The following is a 20,974-nucleotide window of genomic DNA, read 5'->3' as shown; positions in this document are numbered from 1 at the left end:
ATGAGCTAACCTCTTTCCTTTGAGCTCAGGTAATTCTCCAGCCAAAATGGCGGCCAAAGCCGTTGCGCCTGCGCCTTCGACCACCGCCTTTTCGCACTCCACCAACCGCAAGATGGCGATAGCGATCCACTCCTCGCGGACTTGAACAACCTAGAAGGAAAATCCAGCTTTATGTAGGCCTAGATTCAGAATCCCTCTTCGATATGCATTTAGAGTAAGCCTAATCGATTTATTTAGGCAATTGTAGAATAAATGGGATTATGGTGATCCTCTTTACCTTATCGACTAACTTGGAAGCAGTTGCAAAAGCGTTGACCCCGACCAGAGGAACTGCCAGACCATCGGCCAGCGTGGTCTCAGCGGCCACGTAAACGGGTCGGCCAGCTTTCATGGCCTCGCTGAAGCTGGCGCACCTTTCAGATTCCACACCCTGAAATAAAAAAAGGAAAAAAAGTTGGTTTAGAGACAGTAGAGAGATTCTGCAGAGACGAGTGAATTCATAAGACATAAAAATGGCTTTGTTTCCTCTCCTGCTCTTTTACACCTATTATTTCAGTCAGGCTTCACTGAGCTAATGGGGGAGTTGCTGTTGCTCTTCTCGGTCTGTTATCACGTAACACCCAAAGTCTACCTCTTCACTCATTTCTTTGGTGGACTTGACCATTTCAAGACTGTATCATCAATGGCTCTCTCATTATTGTATAATACTTTCTCTCCAACGACAATTAAAAACCTTCACAGGTTAGAGAGAAGAGAAAAGAGGAGAGACTTAATAAATAACTTTTGACGTATTGGAATGAAGAGGGAGAAGAGCTATGCGTTACAATAACTTTCACGGAGAGAAAATGAGAGAGAATAACTTTCACATGTGGAGAGAGAGAGAGAGAGAGAGAATAACTTTTACAGAGAGAAAGTGAAGAATAACTTTCACATATGGGGGAGAGAGAGAGAGAGAGAGAACTTTTACAGAGAGAAAGTGAGAGACAATAAATAACTTTCACATATGGATAGAGAGAGAGAGAGAGAGAGAGACTTACAATAACTTTCACATGCGGGTAGAGGGCCTTAACAGCCAGGGCCACACCAGCGATGAGACCACCGCCTCCTACAGGAATAACGACGGCGTCGATGTCCTTCACCTGTTCCACTATCTCGAGTCCCATAGTTCCCTGTCCTGCTAGGATGTGGGGGTGGTCGTACCTGAGAGAGAGAGAGAGAGATTCATTATTCAAAGAGACATTTGGTGTACATAACTTCACACACACACACACACACATTACCACAAAGGTACGTTGTAAGATGCATTTAATATATGAGGAATTATCTTTCACAGATTGAAATACAACATATGCCTTAAAACAAACGTGCAGGGACTCCAATTTAGAAATATGATTATTATATCTCCAATAGCTCAAGGTTAATTAACAATATATGCATAAAGCTAAATTATGAAAAGATTAAATGAATAGGTTGGGCTTCATACTTTAGAAAAGGCAATATTTCCAGGTACGAAGAGGGGTTGAAGTTAACGGTAAAATCATCTTTAAATAATGACTTATAATTAAAATAAGGTAGCATCTAAAAGCGACCAACCTTATGAATAAAGATGATATAAAGTTTTCAAGATAATCTTCAAGAAAACCGAAGGTATACTGTACGTCTTGTCTATAATGCCTACTTCCAATACTGCAAACAACCGCTGCATAAACTACATAAAATAGTTATTAATGCCACTATTTCTCAATAACCAGCGACTAATCACTAATAATGTCACACAAATTGGGCAAGTCTATCCCTATCTATCTGTGACCTCGTTTCAACTCGGGTCATCATCCATCAAAGCTCCTGCCATAAGGTCCATCACGCCACTGGCAATACCCGTTGTCATGACCCTAATTAGCGTTGCTACGGTGCCCAAATAAGGTCCCAGATGAAGTCCCCGAAGTCTTCTATATATAGAGAGAGGCACCAGGACCTCCGGCCTCTCCTCGGTGGCATCGAATTAGTGTGAGTAATAGCATCATCAGAGCTGTCTTCATTAAATGAGTCAAGCTCTTTTTTATTTTTAATCGCAAAACTATTTCAGGTAGATGGCTCCACTTCCCAGACTCTGTGACTCAACATGATTTCTTTTTTAAATCTCAAACTATTTTGATATTGGGCGCATTTGCTTTGCGTAGGAGCTGGATTTGACGATGATGCAATCGTCCCTCAAAATGCCACGAATAAATGTAGAAGTGACAAATTGTCGTCTCTCTCTCTCTCTCTCTCTCTCTCTCTCTCTCTCTCTCTCTCTCTCTCTCTCTCTCTCTCTCTCTCTCTCTGGTGACTTTCCTACCCGAGAGAAAATTGGCCTTTGTCGAGTTGATAGAACTGCTGTCTGGCAAATGGGCCGTTGCTATGTGTATATATGATATATATATATATTTATTATATATATACTAGTATAATATATATATATAGATATATAATATATATAATGTATAGTATATATATTTCATTTTTTATATTTGTACATAACTAAGCGTTTTTTATATATTTAACTTCGCATCGCAAATACACAGTTTAAAATTATTTATGTTTTTTCCCCAAATCTCAGAATGTTTCATGAACACCAAACTCAATGTACTAATCCTCCTCGTGATATATAGCATAAGTTTCCCTTACCACAGATCTAAAAATACATAATATATCCCTAACAATGGCGTAACCGATTCGACAAGATCTAAACCACCCACGACTGATTCAAACGTGACTCCCCCTTTCACCATTTTTATATTACGCAAGATCATAGTAACTCAATAACGCTTAAAAGACGAAAGTAGAAAATGGTCCACTGAGGGACAAACAACTTAGATTGACCCTGACACATCCAGCCAAGTATTTTGATTGACCATCAGAAGGTAGAAAATAGGGTGAATTATACCGCAGACCTCAAATTGAAGAGTAGAACGACTTCAATCGAAATTCATTGTCCTCCCTCAAGAAATGTTGCACAAAATAAGACAATGTCTTTTCCTTTGAAATACCTTAACAAATATAAATCTCAAACGCAAACACGTTTGTATCTACGTCAACAGATATATGACGCGTCTGTCAAGGGATTATTAATATATGCAAATTCAACACGTGTCCAGTATGAAGAGGCAAGAAATGTCATCTGGATTAGCCATAAGAAAGGGCCGTAGGTAGAAATAATTTGGGACCTGTCCAGAGATAAGAAAGAATGGAACGCGGGTGGCATAGATGGAATAGTGCAAAGACAAAAGCTGATTACATATTTTTTTGTTTTTGTTTGTTTGTATGGCGTTTTTACGTTGCATGGAACCAGTGGTTATTCAGCAACGGGACCAACGGCTTTACGTGACTTCCGAACCACGTCGAGAGTGAACTTCTATCACCAGAAATACACATCTCTAAGCCCTCAATGGAATGCACGAGAATCGAACTCGCCGCCACTGAGGCGCTGAAGCTGATTACAGAGAACGTTGGATTGTTAAACGACGCAAAGGAGTTTCATGTAGGAAGGCAGACGAGGACCACTTGACGACCTTACAGATCAAGCCTGATAATACGAAGGCGAGATTAGGGGATAGGGGGCGGAGTAAGTGCTTCTTAGCCCCTAAGGAAAGGAAAAACACGTTTCTTTACAGTGGGGAGGGCAGACATCTTCTAAAAGTGGGTAGGAAAGACGCCTTTTAGAACTGGGAAAGAAAGACATGGCTAAATGGGAAGGAGAAGCCCTTCTCTTAAAAGGGGAAGGAAAGACATCTCTTTAAAACGGGAAGGAAAACATTTCTCTAAAACAGGAAGGGAAGAGATGTCTCTAAAATGATTAGGAAAGACATGTCCCTTAAAGTGAAAAGGAATGCTGTCTCTTTAAAATGGGAAGGAGAGACATCTCACTTTAAAATAAGAAGGAAAGACATGCCTTTTTCAAGTGGGAAGGAAAGACATGCCTCATAAAAGTGAACAGGAATGCTGTCTCTTTCAAATGAGAAGGAAAGACATGTCGCTAAAATGGAAAAGGAATGACATGTCCTAAAGTGGGGGATGCAAGACATGTCCTTTGGAAGTGTGAAAGTAAGGGCCATCTCTTAAGAGCTGGGAAGAAAAGATGTCTCTCAAAAGTGGGAAAGAAAGCCATGTCTCCTAATTTTAAAATAAGCACAGCTCTTATAAAAGAGGGAGAGAAAGATCTCCTAAAAGTGGGAAGGAGAGGCAAGACTCTTAAGTGGGGCAGAGATACATCTTTTAAATTCTAGAAAGAAAGACAAGTCTCTCACAAGAGAAAAGAAAGACACGCCTGTTAAACGTGGGAAACAAGACTCGTCTCTAAAAATTGGGAAAGAAATACAGGATTTTGTAAATGTGGAAAAAAAAAGATACAACTCTTAAAAGTGGGAAAGAAAGACACGTCGCTTTAAAAAAAAAGTGGGTAAGGAAGACATGTCTTTTTAAATGTAGGAAGGAAAGACACTTCTCTTTAAATGTGGGAAGGAAAGATATGTCTCTTTAAAAGTGGGAAGGAAACACACGTCTCTTTAAAAGTGGGAAGGAAACACACGTCTCTTAAAAATGGGAAGGAAAGATTACGTCTCTTTAAAAGTGGGAAGGAAAGATATGTCTCATTAAAAGTGGGAAAGTAAGCAACGTCTCTTAAAATTGGGAAAGTAAGACACGTCCCTTAAAAGTGGGAAGGTAAGACACGTCTCTTAAAAAGTGGAAATGAAAGATGCGTCTCTTAGGTGGGAGAGACAGACGCATCTTTTAAAACCTGGAAGGAAAGACATCCTCTTGAAAGCAGAAAATAATGCGGATTACGGCTGCCAGGGAGACAAGGACACACTCCTACCCGTTAATGTACAGGAGTCCCTGCTCCTTCGACATCCTGAGGGCGATTTCTCGACACTCCCCGATGTCCTTGCCTCTGACGATGATGTTGGCACCATACTGCCTACAGGCCTGCACTTTCATGATGGGGGCCACGAGAGGCATCACCTACAGGAGAATGTATTCATGAATTTAATATGAATATATTTTTCGAGAAAAATGAGGCAAAACGAATCATGTATATCACTAAATATAAACATATCTAGATGCATTATTTTTTCAGGCATTCAGGACCAGGGTAGCAGGGCCATGTATGTATGTATGTATGTATGTATGTATGTATGTATGTACACTTACCACAGTGACGGGAATACCGAGGTCCTGGCCGTGGTAAGAGAGAGCAAGAGCGTGATTCCCGGCTGAGGCTGCTATGACGCCCTTTCTCCTCTGTTCCTCCGTCAGCATCAATAAGGTGTACCGGGCGCCTCGCTCCTGAAGGAGAGAAGGGAAAACGGTAGACGTCTTTCTTCGGTAGTAGTTGTAACTGCTACTATTACTACTATACTATTACTATTTACTAGAATTCTTTCTTTGGGTCATGAGGAGGTTTAACTGCATAATAATAATAATAATAATAATAATAATAATAATAATAATAATAATAATAATAATAATAATAATAATAATAATAATAATAATAATAATAATATTGGAGAATCATATTCTTTTTCAAAGGGTTTACTTCTATCTTTGTCTGCGGAAGAACAGCAAATATTTAATTTAAAAAAAAAAAAAAAAAAAAAAAAATGGCGCTGAAATTAATAGTTGGCTCAGAGCTTAAAACTACCGTAAATTTTACTGAACAACCGAACTCGTGTTTAAAATATTATCCGAAACGCAAAAATAATATCCGGAGACAGTACAAAAAAAAAAAAAAAAAAAATTGCTACCTTTAATCATTACATAATATCCATTTAATTCATCTCTTCTTGAGAACAGAGAGAGAGAGAGAGAGAGAGAGAGAGAGAGAGAGAGAGAGAGAGAGAGAGAGAGAGAGAGAGAGAGAGAGAGAGAGAGGATATAATTCATCTCTTCTTAGAACAGAGAGAGAGAGAGAGAGAGAGAGAGAGAGAGAGAGAGAGAGAGAGAGAGAGAGAGAATTTTTTCTTGTTTCCATAAAAAAATGACACTTGCAAAATGAAATCAATCATCTTTGGATTCTGATGAATTAAAAATTGTTTGAGAGAGAGAGAGAGAGAGAGAGAGAGAGAGAGAGAGAGAGAGAGAGAGAGAGAGAGAGAGAGAGATTTTGTTTCCTTAATAAAAAATATCACTTAAAAATAAAATCATGAATGAATGATAAATTGTCAACGAGAGAGAGAGAGAGAGAGAGAGAGAGAGAGAGAGAGAGAGAGAGAGAGAGAGATGAAATGGACCCTTTTATCTATGTTCCCTTGAGGTAACCCGTCTACTACAGTAGCACGTATACCCAAACTGACCTTGAAACTGCCTGTGTACTGATTAAACTCCTTCTTGAAGTAGATCTCCATATCTGTGAAGGTCGACATGTGGGAAAGAGTGCAAGGGGTGTTCATGATGCCGCTCTTTATCTTAAAGGCGGCTGCGCTCACGTCCTGGGAAAAGAAAAAAAAAATAGATATATAGTTGGTAAACATTTTGATGAAATCAGGGAAGCAGAGTAACTCTGCTTTTTTTTTACATTGGTGAGAAACTTGGGTGCCTTCTTACGTCATGGCGTTTTGCATGTTGCGACGCTGCTGGGGTCTGAAGTCTGACGCAAGACCAGAAGAAGAGGGGTCATACCATTTTTGACAAGTGCGCAGGTAGGCAGAGGTGTGTGACGTCACAAGAGCCCATGCACGGGGCACCGTCATAAAAATAACATATGCGTCGGTCAGAATTGACTCCTCAAAAATGAGAGAAAAAAATTGAATGGTTTTTAATAACCGAAGACTATTTTCAATTTTCCAAATTTTTATCCATGAGTTTTCCACAAACAAAAGGACTAACTTCTTAGAATAGTTTAACATAATTGAGGTTATCGCAATAATGGTATTAATATTTGAGTTTATTCTGTCATTTGTAAGTTTGTATGGTGTTTTTACGTTGCATGGAACTAGTGGTTATTCAGCAACAGGACCAACGGCTTTACGTGACTTCCGAACCACGTCAAGAGTGAACTTCTATCACCAGAAATCCACATCTCTCACACCTCAATGGAATGGCCGAGAATCGAATTCGCGGCCACCAAGATGGCAAGCCAAGACCATACCGATCACGCCAATGAAGCTATCTTATTTTTGTCATGTTTTTATTTTTTATCAATATTTTCAAAATTTTCACTACATTTTACTGAATGAAATAAAATACAGAAAGAAACATTTTTATTTCTCAAACTGATATTGTTGACCTAAAATCTATTTAGTTAAGAGACCAATACATCTGAAACGTATGTTCATTATGCTGCCTTAATTATTTTTCTTTTATCATCATACAAATGTGAACAGATAAATGCTCTTTTTTTCCTAGTGGAGAGAGAGAGAGAGAGAGAGAGAGAGAGAGAGAGAGAGAGAGAGGGAGAATTAATTCTATGCATCACAATCTCTTCTGTCACTGAAATAACCTCCCATCTACTAAATATGTGCTATTAAGGCAAGAGCAATGTAAACCAAACATTCTTATTTTTCATGTTTGATTTGATTTATAAAGATTTCTGGCATTATGCCAAGCACCGGGGCAACTAAGATTATTCAGCGCTGAAACGGAAATTGACACTAAAAGGTTTGAAAGGTGTTACAGGAGGAAAACCTCAAAGCAGTTGCACTATGAAACAATTGTTAGGAGAGGGTGGACAGTGAGATGGAAGAGAGAGAGAATATGAACGGAGGTACAGTAAAAGGAATGAAAGCAGTCGCAGCCAGGGGTAATGCCTACATTGCACCGAATGTGGCTAGTCCTATTTTCTTGAGTTATTTCCTTCATTAATTTCCATGGCTCTTACCCAGATATAGAAAAAATAATGAAGAAAACAAGCGCACTTCGTTAACATCTGATAGCGGCAAATGCAAATTGGTAATTATCTGATTTCAACGTCTTCTTGCGAGTTTGGCCCTTTATCCACGAGGGTCGTCCTCTAGCAAGCCTCTCCTGCAGAATGTTGCCTGCATATTGTTTGCTAGTTTGTTTGTATGGGGTTTTGACGTTGCATGGAACCAGTGGTTATTCAGCAACGGGGACCAACGGCTTCCAAACCACGTCGAGAGGGAACTTCTATCACCAGAAATACACATCTCTAACTCCTCAGTGGAATGCCCGAGAATCAAACTCTCTGCCGAGGTGGTAGGCCAAGACCATACCGACCACGCCACTGAGGCGATAATGACTGCATATTCTCGCTTGATTAGCACTGAAGAAGTAATCCTTCCTCTTACAAATATTCGTCCAAATTTATATATTTCCTGGTTCTTGGGTGAGTTACACAACATAACATCGCCGTTCTTTATAGATATTGAATGTATATAGTATAAATCTCAGTACAAAAAGCCCATTGAAACGCTCTGTTTTAAAGCTAAGGACTATATTTCCGTGGAATAACTCCCACCTTTATCATGTAGGGAATTCACTGTTTGTTAAGGGTGGAAGTTATTCCACCGAAATATACGTAGTCCTTAGCTTAAAACCAGTGCTTTCATGGGATTTTTATATTTGAGACGTATCCTGTTTTAACAGAAGTATATATATACTATATGAGTCTGATCATATCACCGTGATTCATATATACGCATTAAGCTACAAATGTCCTTTAATATCTAATTCGCTCTACCTCAGAAGTAATATATTTTCATATATGTTAAATGAAGGGGACTTATTAGTTAATAATAATTTCGTCGGCTCCCGAGGGAGAACCTACGAACCCAGAAATCAGGACGTACAGTGAAACGCCTTTAACCAATTGATGCGTAATATATACCATTTACCTGGAAATTAATGACCCTGGGGTGTTTGGGATCGCACCAGGGGTCAAAGAGGGCGTCGTCGTTCTTGACGGGCTGCTTCGCCTCTTCGGGGGCGGTGGCAGCCAGAATTTCTCCTCCTTCGGCCGGCATTTTGCGATGGCGTTGGTCTGAAAGGAGAGAGAAATAAAAGAATAAGCATTTCAAGTCAATATTATTGTTTATACAATCATGTACGCAAATACAAATGTCTACAAAATAATTTACGCAGAACATAATTGCTTACAAAATAATTTACGCAGAATATAATTGCTTACAAAATAATTTACGCAGAACGTAACTGCTTACAAAATAATTTACGCTGAATACAATTGCTTACAAAATAATTTACGCAGAACATAATTGCTTACAAAATAATTTACGCAGAACATAAATGCTTACAAAATAATTTACGCAGAATATAATTGCTTACAAAATAATTTACGCAGAATATAATTGTTTACAAAATATACGATACTGTAACTGGTTATACAATCATTTACGTAGACATGATTGTTAAAACGAATTTTCATCAATATAACTGTTAAAACTAATTCCAGAAATATAATTTCTGAAAACATATTTACGAAAATATAATTGTTAAAAGCCAATTTACATAAATATTTTTTGTTACAAAATAATTCACGTAAATATAATTGCTTACAAAATCCTGCGTAAATAAATTGGTTACAAAATAATTTACGCAAATAGAATCAGTTGCAAAATATTCTATGTAAATATAATTGGTTAAAAACTAATTACGTAAATATAATTGGTTACAAAATAATTTCCGTAAATATAATTGGTTACAAAATAACTTCCGTAAATAAAAGTGCTTACAAACAAATTTATGTAAAAAAAATGTTTAACAAAATAATTTACGTAAATATTTTGCTTGTATATTGGTCACAAAACAATTAACAACATATCCAGGAACAACTTGGGTCAATGGATGTTCCAGCCAATTCTAATCGCAAATGTAAGGAACTGCCAGAGCAACCTGCAGGCAAAGTCAGGGATTTATTTATTATCTATTTATTAGAAAGTTATGAATAATGATTCACCAAGTCGATGACCTTTTGTGACCTTTCAACTTATACTTTTTTTTGGTCTACCCTTCGGATCCAGCCTCTTGGGTTTCATCGGGTTTTAGTGAACACCCCCAATCGCTCCCACCCCCCCACTACCACTCAACTCGGCTAGATTAGATAAGAATCTTTCCGGGGCATCTGAATGGACAACCTTTTTTCACGGGAAACAAGCTATTCAAATAATAATAATAATAATAATAATAATAATAATAATAATTAATAATAATAATAATAATAATAATAATTTTTTTTATCACAGTCCTCCAATTCGACTGGGTGGTATTTACAGTGTGGGGTTCCGGGGTTGCATCCTGCCTCACCTTAGGAGTCCATCACTTTTCTTACTATGTGCGCCGTTTCTAGATAACACTCTTCTGCATGAGTCCTGGAGTTACTTCAGCGTCTAGTTTTTCTAGATTCCTTTTCAGGGATCTTGGATCGTGCCTAGTGAATCCTATGATTATGGGTACAATTTCCACTGGCATATCCCATATCCTTCTTATTTCTATTTTCAGATCTTGATACTTACCCATTTTTTCTCTCTCTTTCTCTTCAACTCTGGTGTCCCATGGTATTGCGACATCAATGAGTGATACTTTCTTCTTGACTTTGTCAATCAACGTCACGTCTGGTCTATTTGCACGTATCATCCTATCCGTTCTGATACCATAGTCCCAGAGGATCTTTGCGTGATCGTTTTCTATCACTCCCTCAGGTTGGTGCTCAGTACCACTATTACTGCAAGGTAGCTGATGTTTCTTGCACAGGCTCCAGTGGAGGGCTTTGCCACTGAATCATGCCTCTTTTTGTACTGGTTCTGTGCAAGTGCCGGGCATTCGCTTGCTATGTGGTTTATGGTTTCATTTTTCGTATTGCACTTCCTACATATGGGAGAGATGTTATTTCCGTCTATCGTTCTTTGAACATATCTGGTTCTTAGGGCCTGATCTTGTGCCACTGTTATCATTCCTTCAGTTTCCTTCTTTAGCTCTCCCCTCTGTAGCCATTGCCATGTGTCATCGCTGGCTAGTTCTTTAGTCTGTCTCATGTATTGTCCGTGCATTGGTTTGTTGTGCCAGGTCCCTCTGTTCGGTCTGTCCATTCTCCTGTCTCTGTATGATTTTCTGGGTCTTCGTCTACTTTTATTAGTCTTTCTTCCCATGCACTCTTGAGCCACTCGTCTTCACTGGTTTTCAGATATTGCCCCAGTGCTCTGTTCTCGATGTTGACGCAGTCCTCTATGCTTAGTAGTCCTCTCCCTCCTTCCTTTCGTGTTATGTATAGTCTGTCCGTATTTGCTCTTGTGTGTAGTGCTTTGTGTATTGTCATATGTTTCCTGGTTTTCTGATCTATGCTGCGGAGTTCTGCCTTCGTCCATTCGACTAATTACTGCGCTGTATCTGATTGCTGGCACTGCCCATGTATTTATGGCTTTTATCATATTTCCGGCGTTGAGTTTTGACTTGAGTATCGCCTTGAGTCTCTGCATATATTCTTTCCTGATCGTGTCCTTCATCTCTTGGTGTTTTATATCCCCTCCTTCCATTATTCCCATACAGCTTGATGTCGTCCATGAACATCAGATGGTTGATTCTGTTGCCTCTTTTCTTGAGTTGGTATCCGGAATCCATCTTCTGTAGTACTTTAGTCTGGGAATCCATTGGGATTCCATTATTATTATTATTATTATTATTATTATTAATTATTATTATTATTATTATTATTATTATTATTATTATTATTAACCTTAACATTAACATTATTGATATTGGAAAAGTAAATCCACAGTAATATGTCTGATCTGTTATTTAAAATACAAAGCAGAGAGCTTTCGAAGACCTGCACGGTCCTCCTTGTCAATCTGAATACAATTACTAACAGTGACCATACAAGAACTCTGTTTTTTGACTAGTTTACAAATAGCCTGTTTGATGATGTAGTTGGCTCTTCACGTTATCCCCTCGTTCTCCAACGGCAAACCAGCTAATCGCCTAGATCTTCGAAGTGGCGGTTCGTCTCTTGAATCGTTTGATGTGTTGTACATAGCAGCTTGTAAATAACAGATCAGACATATTACTGTGGATTTACTTTTCCATTTTATTTTATTAACTCATGTGATTATGAGGTTTCTTTGTATTATTGATATTATTATTTATTATTATTACTATTGCTTATCCCATCATAGATTTGTTAAAATCAAAATAATGAATTTGACGAATGGAAGAACAAGAGGGGAGAGGAAGCATACTGAAGTCAAATATAGAACCCCTTGGAAAAAAAGGGCCCATTAAAAACAGCGACCCTGACTAGGGACTGAGCTGTAAAGAATGTGGTGTACATTGGACAAGTAATTCGCTGAGCACTGAAATACTTCAATAGATGTACCAGACAACTTCACACAAGTTTAACTACGTAAAAAAAAAAATTAGGTGATTAACAAAATGGCTTTCTCTTCAGTCAATACCCCATTACAATCATATATAGTTATTTTCACATTTCTCTTCCATTATCCTTATATTTCCTTTCATCGCAAACATCATTTACAGAAAACGGGAGAAGGAAGCAGAAACAAAAAGTAATTAGTCTTGACAAATGGTCTCGGAAAATGACATTTGATGAATGGGTTACCATTTGAAGACGAAAAGCTGAAGTTCTTTAGTCCCAAATGAAAATAAGCAAAATCACCCATGATACAACACCCCGTAGCGGGAGGGCGGGCATGGCGAGGGTTGGGGGGGGGGGGGTTGTTATCTGCTCGTCCGGGCGGAGTATTGCCGTCGGGGTACTTCTGTCGGTGCATTGCAGGCAATACTTAGTTTTTTCCAACGTTCCTTCGGCCCCTAGGTGCAAGCCCTTTCATTCCTTTCACTGTACCTCCGTTCAGATCACCTTTCCTTCATCTTGACTGTACACCCTGCCCTAACGGTTTTAACAATCTTCGGCGCTGACTGACCTCATTGGTCCCAGCGCTTGGCTCTAGTCACTATTCATATTCTAAATATATTCTAAATCCTATTAACTCATGTAACGCAAAGTTAAACGAGATTTAGTCTCTCTGTAGCAAACTCTTCTCAATATATTCAAATTTGGTAAGTGTGTTCAGATGCGTAATGTTCACATGCAATAAACGGTTCCATTTTGAACTGTCTGTGATGTCGTTAAATCCCAATTATATCTTACAATTCGCCTTTGAAAAGAAGTTACCGAAACTAAACGGAAGGGTGATTTTATTGAACAACTTATTCATATGAACCTAACGATGGGTGGGTCGATAACCTTAGAAGATGCGACGCCAGTTGACAGCCATGTCCACTTCACGAAACCAACATACAACAAAGACTCCTTGGCATTCTTCGCAAGATTCTTCCCTGGTCATAAATCTCCCTCTTTGAACCATCTTTCGAGCCAAACAACTAAATCTGTTATTTTTCTTCAATCACCACCACCACTTCTTCGATCTCAGTCCCAGAGAGAGGGATGATTGAGGGAGTGATTGTTTCGTGTAAAGTCTTCTTATGTAACTCCAATTCAGCCTTGGGGTTGAACCCAGTTGACTTGATTCAACCGCTGTCCTTTTTGCCATAAAACTTAAGACAGGTGACCTGATATGTATATGAAACAGGTTGGGTTGAGTTGAATATAGAATTTAGGCCAAAGGCCTATGAGGTCATTCAGCGCTGAAATCGAAATTGACAGTAAAAGGTTTGAAAGGTGTAACAGGAGGAAAACCTCAAAGCAGTTGCACTATGAATCAAGTGTTAGGAGAGGGTGGAAAGTAAGATGAAGAAAGAAGATATAAAAGGAGGTACAGTAAAAGGAACGAAAGTTGTTGCAGCTAGGGGCCGAAGGCACGCTGCAAAGAACCTTAAGTAATTCCTAGTGCACTGCATGAGGTCCTGTGACGACACTAGCCCCCTACGGGATATATGAAACGGGAGATATGGAAAGAAAGAGCAGAATTTGCCTTTAACTCTTAACAGACTCCAGGAAAAAGAAGAAAAATTCAAATACCGCACCTAATAGAAAAGTGTTCCTCAACCAGGGGAGAATTGCGACCAAGTATTTTTATTATTATATGCATATTATTTATATTGCACCTTTTGAGGCAGACAATTTTGGAAAGGGGGGCTGGGAGGGGGCTGGGGGAGGCAGCGGATGACATTCTAACATATGGTAAAAGGGGTGCAAGGGCCAACAAAATTTTGAGAACTACTGATAGAACGAAGCTGGTGGAGATTAATGCTACTTAGCTTTATATAGGAAATTATTCTTACGTAACTTTGACTTAGACTGTACAACAAACTATGATCATGAAAACGCGTCAGAAATAATTCTGCAATTATTTAATGTCATTTACTAAAAAAAATTACTTTCGGACACTTTTACTTGAAATAATAACAATGTCTCTCGCCTTAGCAAATCGGTTGAAATCATTTCAGTACTCTTGAGTGATAAGACTGAATTGACGATTTAGTAAGGACTCGTAATTAATAATCATTACGAAAAGACGGGCGAATTAAATTTCTCTGCGTTCTACTGAGAAGCTTCTTTGTCGAAGGGATCCAACAATGAAACGCTTTGATATTGGACGATGAAATTATTTTGTTGCTTTGGATACTGATTCTTAAGCACAGAAATTACTAAACATATACATTTTGCAGATTCTTTCATCTTTATTCTTTACATATCTGTATCCTACAAAAGCCAAACTCTCAAGAATTCTCAGAATGTGATCTTATCCTCTTTCCAACATGAACACAGCATTCTCTGCTAAGATCTAGACTCACGATGGGAAAACAAGACATCTCTGCATTCTTGAGTTAATAGAAAGGAAATAAAAAGGTCTCTGCAGAGGCCTCAGAATCCCACAGAGATGAGAGCCAAAATGTTTACATTGTTCTTGTACGTTGACAAACAAATGAATTCCGTCCATACGTACGTTTTTCGAAAATGCCTTTCAGCACCGTTTCTGTCCGCGTGCGGCTCATCGGGGAATTTAACTACAAAACAAAGACAAAAAAAAAAAAAAATCTGTAGAGAATACTTTATGAATACGTTGTTTTTACAAAGGTATCTACGTAGATAGATAATCGGTTTTGTATATTACACATGTCGGAAACTGCACAAGAATCTGTATATTTTCAGTCTCTTAATTTGCTTTATACCCAAATACCAAACTACAGAGAAGAACGCCGTGGTATTTAAATGAAATTATATTGGAAGTAAGTACGTAATGAATGTATTGCATTTTATATATAAAAAAGTAAGTAAAAATCATTGAATAAACATATAATAAATAAAACTTGTAAAAAGATATTTTATGTCAACGACGAATTTAGAAGGATCATATTAACTTGGGTCTTGCAATTTAAAATATCGTTTGTGCGAGGGAAAATTCTTTGATAAAGGGACAATTATCATTGATAAAGTGAAAATTATCGTTGATAAAGATAACATTATCATTGGTAAAGGGACAATTATCGTTGATAAATTGAAAATTATCGTTGATAAAGAGAAAACTAACTTCGATAAAGAGAAAATTATCGTTGGTATAAAGGGGCACTCGTCGTTGATAAAGAGAATATTATCGTTATAAAGGGATAAGTATCGTCGATAGGCGAAATTATCATTGATAAAGGAAAACCTATCGTTGATGAAGGAAAAATAGTTGATGAAGGGAAAAGTATCGTTGATAAAAGGAAACTTATCTTGATAAAGGGAAATTATGGTTGATAAAAGGAAATTATTGTTGATAAACGGAAATTATCTTTGATAAACTGAAATTATCTTTGAAAAAGGGAAATTATGGTTGATAAAGGGAAATTATGGTTGATAAAGGGGAAAATGATCGTTGACAAAACTATTTTTGGTCGTCATATTTTGTGTGAACACCACATTTTAACATTCATGAGAGAGACGAGTACACTGGTAGGTAGGTATGCTCCCTAATGAGCATACTTTTGAAAAGTGGTAAAGGCTGATAGAGAAGCGTCCTTATTATTATCAATAATCTTCTGCCTTTTAACCAGTTGAACTAAAACAAGTTTCCAGCTGTAGGAAATAAACAAAAATTCTATCTCGCCGCCAAAACCCACAACACAGAAAGACAGCCTACGATTTCACTCCCTGAATGATTAAGCCGGCGTCTATGAACATTCGACCTTAAAACAAAGCCACGTACAGCTCACTGCTATTTTAAATCTCTAGTGACAGCTCTCTCTCTCTCTCTCTCTCTCTCTCTCTCTCTTTAAAGATGCCAAGAATAAATGAAAGCCTCTTCTTCGGGCACAATGGCTCTCGTCATACCCGACCGCTGTACGTTTTTCTGGGCACTGGGCCATCGTTGCCAATTTAGTGGAGCTTCACACATACACCGATGCATTTACAAACGGTTTCCATGAATTCTAGTTGTCATAGTAATGCAATAATGATAGAATTGTTCTAATATGTAATAGATACGCTAATTTCCACGGTTTTGTTTAAGTCTTCTACACAGTTTGGATGGTAAACACATATCAATTGGCAACACTGCGCGGCACTGGGCCTAAGTAGCCTCAGGTGGTTTGGTAAAATGCAGCATCAAAACAGGGAAGGGGCGGGGGTCAGACTCCTCCTCGATGATATACGACAATTATGGAGCTTAGGTGTTAATTAGTGGAGGTTTTATGTTTGACACTCCGGAATTTTAATGGGAAATCTCCTGTACTTAATATCAAACATACGGTATACTGAATAGTACTAAATGATCAGTAAGAGTCAAGAAAACCGTAATTAGGATTCCTTATTAATTTAAGATAAATGCAACAAGACGTATAATCCATATTATCAGAGAGAAAAACCCACCTCAGTTGTATGTCCGAGAGACCCAAAGAGCTAACATTTTTTTATATATATATTTTTAAAGAGAAGTTGTTATTGTTATTCTCTACAAACAATGGCATCCATGACATCCCGCCAGAGAGAGAAGAGAGAGAGAGAGAGAGAGAGAGAGAGAGAGAGAGAGAGGGGGGGGGGAGAACTTACAATGTTTATATAATTGATATGATGCCATTGTTAAAGAGAGAGAGAGAGAGAGAGAGAGAGAGAGAGAGAGAGAGAGAGAGAGAGAGAGAGCTTACAAAATGTTTAAATAATTGACATGATGCCACTGTTATGAGAGAGAGAGAGAGAGAGAGAGAGAGAGAGAGAGAGAGAGAGAGAACTTACAATGTTTATATGATTGATATGATGCCATTGTTAAGAGAGAGAGAGAGAGAGAGAGAGTTTGCCTCTCGGATTTCCAAAGAGATTACTTCTCAAATGAAACCCTGACACCCATTTCGCTTCCAGACTGATAAATCACCTGTTCCTCAAGGGACATCAGAACGATATGGAAATTGAAGGACGCCCTTGGAGACAAGACAACGTATATGCTACGTGATCAGTACGTGTCGTGAGTGTGTTCATTTTTACTAGATCCACGAGGGCGAAGAACAGTGAGGAATGTTAATGACACTGACTAATCAAATATCTAAAAATATTCGTACAGAATCTACTGAGTTTAATTTGAATAACTGTGGTAGCAAGTTAAAGCCCAGTAAAAAATGCGCCTAAGTTTCTTTGGCGCAATCGAGTTTTCTGTACAGGGTATAATGAAGGCCACCTAAAAGAGAGCTACGTATCTTTCGGTAGTCTCGGTATTATCTTGTATGAACGACGGTCCATAAAACTCTCAACCGGCCGTGGTGGCCTGTGCTGTTGCGTTGCCAGAGGCACTATTACGGCTAATTTTAACCCCATACAATATAATAATAATAATAATAATAATAATAATAATAATAATAATAATAATAAAAAACTACCGAGGCTCTTAGAGGGCTGCAATTCTGTATTTTTGATGATTGAGGGAGGATGATCAACACACCAATTTGCAGCCCTCTAGCCTCAGTATTTCTCAAGATCAGAGGACGGACAGACAAAACCATCTCAATAGTTTTCTTTTACAGAAAAATAAAGATGGTCCAACGTTAACTGTTCTATTGTTATTGGCCGTAGCTAGTGTTAACAATGATCATTATATGACTGTACATTATAACCAACCGCATGAGTATAATGTATGCCACTAGATACCCGTTTAGCAAAGCCTCCCTGCAACCACTCACGAGAAAATAACTCATTTAGAAAGTATCAACACAAATGAACATAGTAGTACTTGTATAACGATAGCATTTAAGTAATTATGGACTGGTTTTCACTACGGGCGCCCCTCAGATAGTAGTACAAGTTTTGTTTGAATTTTAAAAAGTCAATAATTACAAGGTACAAGTGATGGAAGACAATTATTCAGATTCTGATGAAACCGTAAATAACTCGGATATTCTAAGATGAGCTAACAATTACAACAAGAACAAAGATCATGTTTTCAAGGATAACGGGAAGGAAACCACTACAGTCCCGTCGGAAATACAACGCCCACTACGATCACTGCTCCATACCAAGACCACGTAAGCTGTCCTAAGACACCTTTCAAGAATTGAACCTTACTGTTTATTTGAACACACACACACACCACACACAAAGGTCTGAAGAAGAACTAAGAGTGACTTCAGTCCTCAGCCACTATAGCCGAGAAATTTCATCCAGGGACCATTACTTTTATTCTTCTTCTTCTTCTTCTTCTTCTTCTTATTCTTCTTCTTCTTCTTCTACCATAGACAGCCCCCGGATCACAAGGTTGTTTAGCGTGTCGTCACAGAGATATTTCGGTCCGAGTGAAACTTGGCGCATGCGCCGTTTCGCACTCACGACTGACAGAGGCTTAATTTAACTACTTTTATTTTTTTACACATGTTTTGCAAGTTTATGAGAGAGAGAGAGAGAGAGAGATTAATATAACTACTTTTTTTACACAACTTAAGCACGCTGAGAGTGAGAGAAAGAGAGAGAGAGAGTGGGTTGGGGGAAGGGGGCTTAATATAACTCCTTTTTGCACATTGAGAGAGAGAGAGAGAGAGAGAGAAAGGAGGGGGCGGTAACCGTTTGGCTTGTCATTTTTACACGTGATTTGGTTTAGGTGACAAAATAAGTGCTTTGACGGTGTAATGCTGAACTGGTATTTGACAAACAATTCCACCGAAGATGGCAAGAGTCCACGAGTGTCTCGCAATACGTTGCAATGTGACTCAGAATTGCTTTTACTATAACTAAAAGCAGTTTTGAGTGACTTTTGTTATAGTCATTGCATGAAAAGCTGAAATCTTGTGTTTTTGAAAGTAGTCAAGTTTAACCAGTACATAGTCACACGTAGGTATCTCTGGATGGTGATAATGAATATTCAGTCCATATAAATTACTTATGGAGTCTATATAGCCTCACAAAATAATTGTCTCTTCAGTAATAATGAAATATGCTCCTACTCCGTGTTTATAGCAGGTTGAAAGGGAAAAAAATATTTATTAATATCTAATATATATTTCACAATCTGGGGCACCTCCTTATCCTGCGAGGGAAAAGTAAGTGGATTCTCTCTCTCTCTCTCTCTCTCTCTTTTCGGATGGACTAACAAGTCTTTGAGACATCCTAATCCTTGTAACTCCTTGTAACACACACACTCTCTCTCTCTCTCTCTCTCTCTCTCTCTCTCTCTCTCTCTCTCTCTCTCTTTCTTCTTCTCTTCTTCTTCTTCTTCTCTCTTCTTCTTCTCTCTCTTCTTCTTCTTCTCTTCAAGATACTTAGACTTAAACTTGTGTTACATTCTGACTTTTGCTTTTAAATTCATGCAAATATGTCTCCATCATTCATTATCCTTATCTCGTAGCAAGTTTAATTCTTCCCCATATGTAAAAATCCATCCTAATAATAGTATCAATCAACCTATACATAACATACCATACATACATACGTACGTAAGACGGCTGAACAAGCAACTTGACTAGGCCTACCTTCTATAGGCGTCAAGTACTGGGCCTCTATGTCCCCTATGGAGATGGACCTCGGTTTAGCAGCCGGATGACGAGGCCTGTGGAAGGAGGGCGACTGAGTTCGGGGTTCTCTGGCCTTGGCAGACGGCACCGAAGGAGGCGTTGGAGGCGGGGTAGGAGCACCCTGGAGGAGTGACAAAGGAAAGACGTCAGTCCTGGTCTGGGGATTCTGAGATTGAGAGTTCGCTTACAAATTTAATAAGGCAAACATTTAGGAAATTATTATAATCTCTCACTATTGTAAGTGAAATGAAGATATCTGATAACAGAGAGAGAGAGAGAGAGAGAGAGAGAGAGAGAGAGAGAGAGAGAGAGAGAGAGGATAAAAAATCTCTTAATCTCTTAATATTGTCTGTGAAATGAAGAGGATTCGGTAATAATAAGAGAGAGAGAGAGAGATAATTTTTTTTCTTGTTTCCGTAAAAAACGTCACTTGCAAAATGAAATCAATCATCCTTGAATTCTGGTGAATGAAAATAGTTTACGAGAGAGAGAGAGAGGAGAGAGAGAGAGAGAGTCTAAAACGTTAACATTACACATCTTTGTTAATAATATCAAATAATAAAAAAACATTAGCCAATACGGGAAAAACTAGAGAAATATCCAGTTCTGAATTAAGTAAAAGCTAGAAAACAGTGAGAAGCAGCCTTGTAAAACTACTGTTTTTATGAATTCCAACACAACAAGAAACAAACTGGACTGCAACAGCAAATCACTAACAGTTCTCCAAACATTCCACAATAACCAAAGTTATTCTGGCGATTAACATAACTATCACTTATTCTACTGATTAATTTTCAAGACATTTTGTTATCAAGACACTCTGAAAGCACTTATTAAAACTTTAAAAAGACCTGCAACGTTTTTACGATAGTTGACGGTACCAAAAACAAATGTTGACGTGATGCAAAGTTAAGTAGGTTCCAAGATCTCGAGTTTCTAAAAAAAAATAAAAGAATAAAAAATAAAAATAAAAATCGGTAACGTCAGGACCCTGGTTAATGACGTCATCGTTGAAACAGACGTCAAACTCACTGCGCATCCAAGGTACCTTGTGCGCATCGACGTCAAATATGGC

General features: G+C 38.3%; 1 protein-coding gene across 3 annotated transcripts in view; it reads right to left on the bottom strand.

The window, feature by feature from the left end:
- Positions 1–20,974, bottom strand: part of LOC135206650 (uncharacterized) — a 62,365-nt gene that overhangs the window by 11,795 nt on the left and 29,596 nt on the right. For all 3 annotated transcript variants that reach the window (XM_064238006.1, XM_064238004.1, XM_064238005.1), the window contains exons 3-10: positions 19,858–20,020; positions 8,832–8,977; positions 6,333–6,467; positions 5,191–5,325; positions 4,856–5,001; positions 1,038–1,200; positions 278–430; positions 11–150 (exon numbers count right to left, since the gene is read on the bottom strand). In XM_064238006.1, coding sequence (XP_064094076.1) covers positions 11–150; positions 278–430; positions 1,038–1,200; positions 4,856–5,001; positions 5,191–5,325; positions 6,333–6,467; positions 8,832–8,977; positions 19,858–20,020 — 1,181 coding nt within the window. The remainder of the gene's footprint in view (positions 1–10; positions 151–277; positions 431–1,037; positions 1,201–4,855; positions 5,002–5,190; positions 5,326–6,332; positions 6,468–8,831; positions 8,978–19,857; positions 20,021–20,974) is intronic.

This window comes from Macrobrachium nipponense, chromosome 31 (genome assembly GCF_015104395.2).
Source record: "Macrobrachium nipponense isolate FS-2020 chromosome 31, ASM1510439v2, whole genome shotgun sequence".
Taxonomy (NCBI): domain Eukaryota; kingdom Metazoa; phylum Arthropoda; class Malacostraca; order Decapoda; family Palaemonidae; genus Macrobrachium; species Macrobrachium nipponense.
This window is presented reverse-complemented; position numbering and strand designations above follow the sequence as displayed.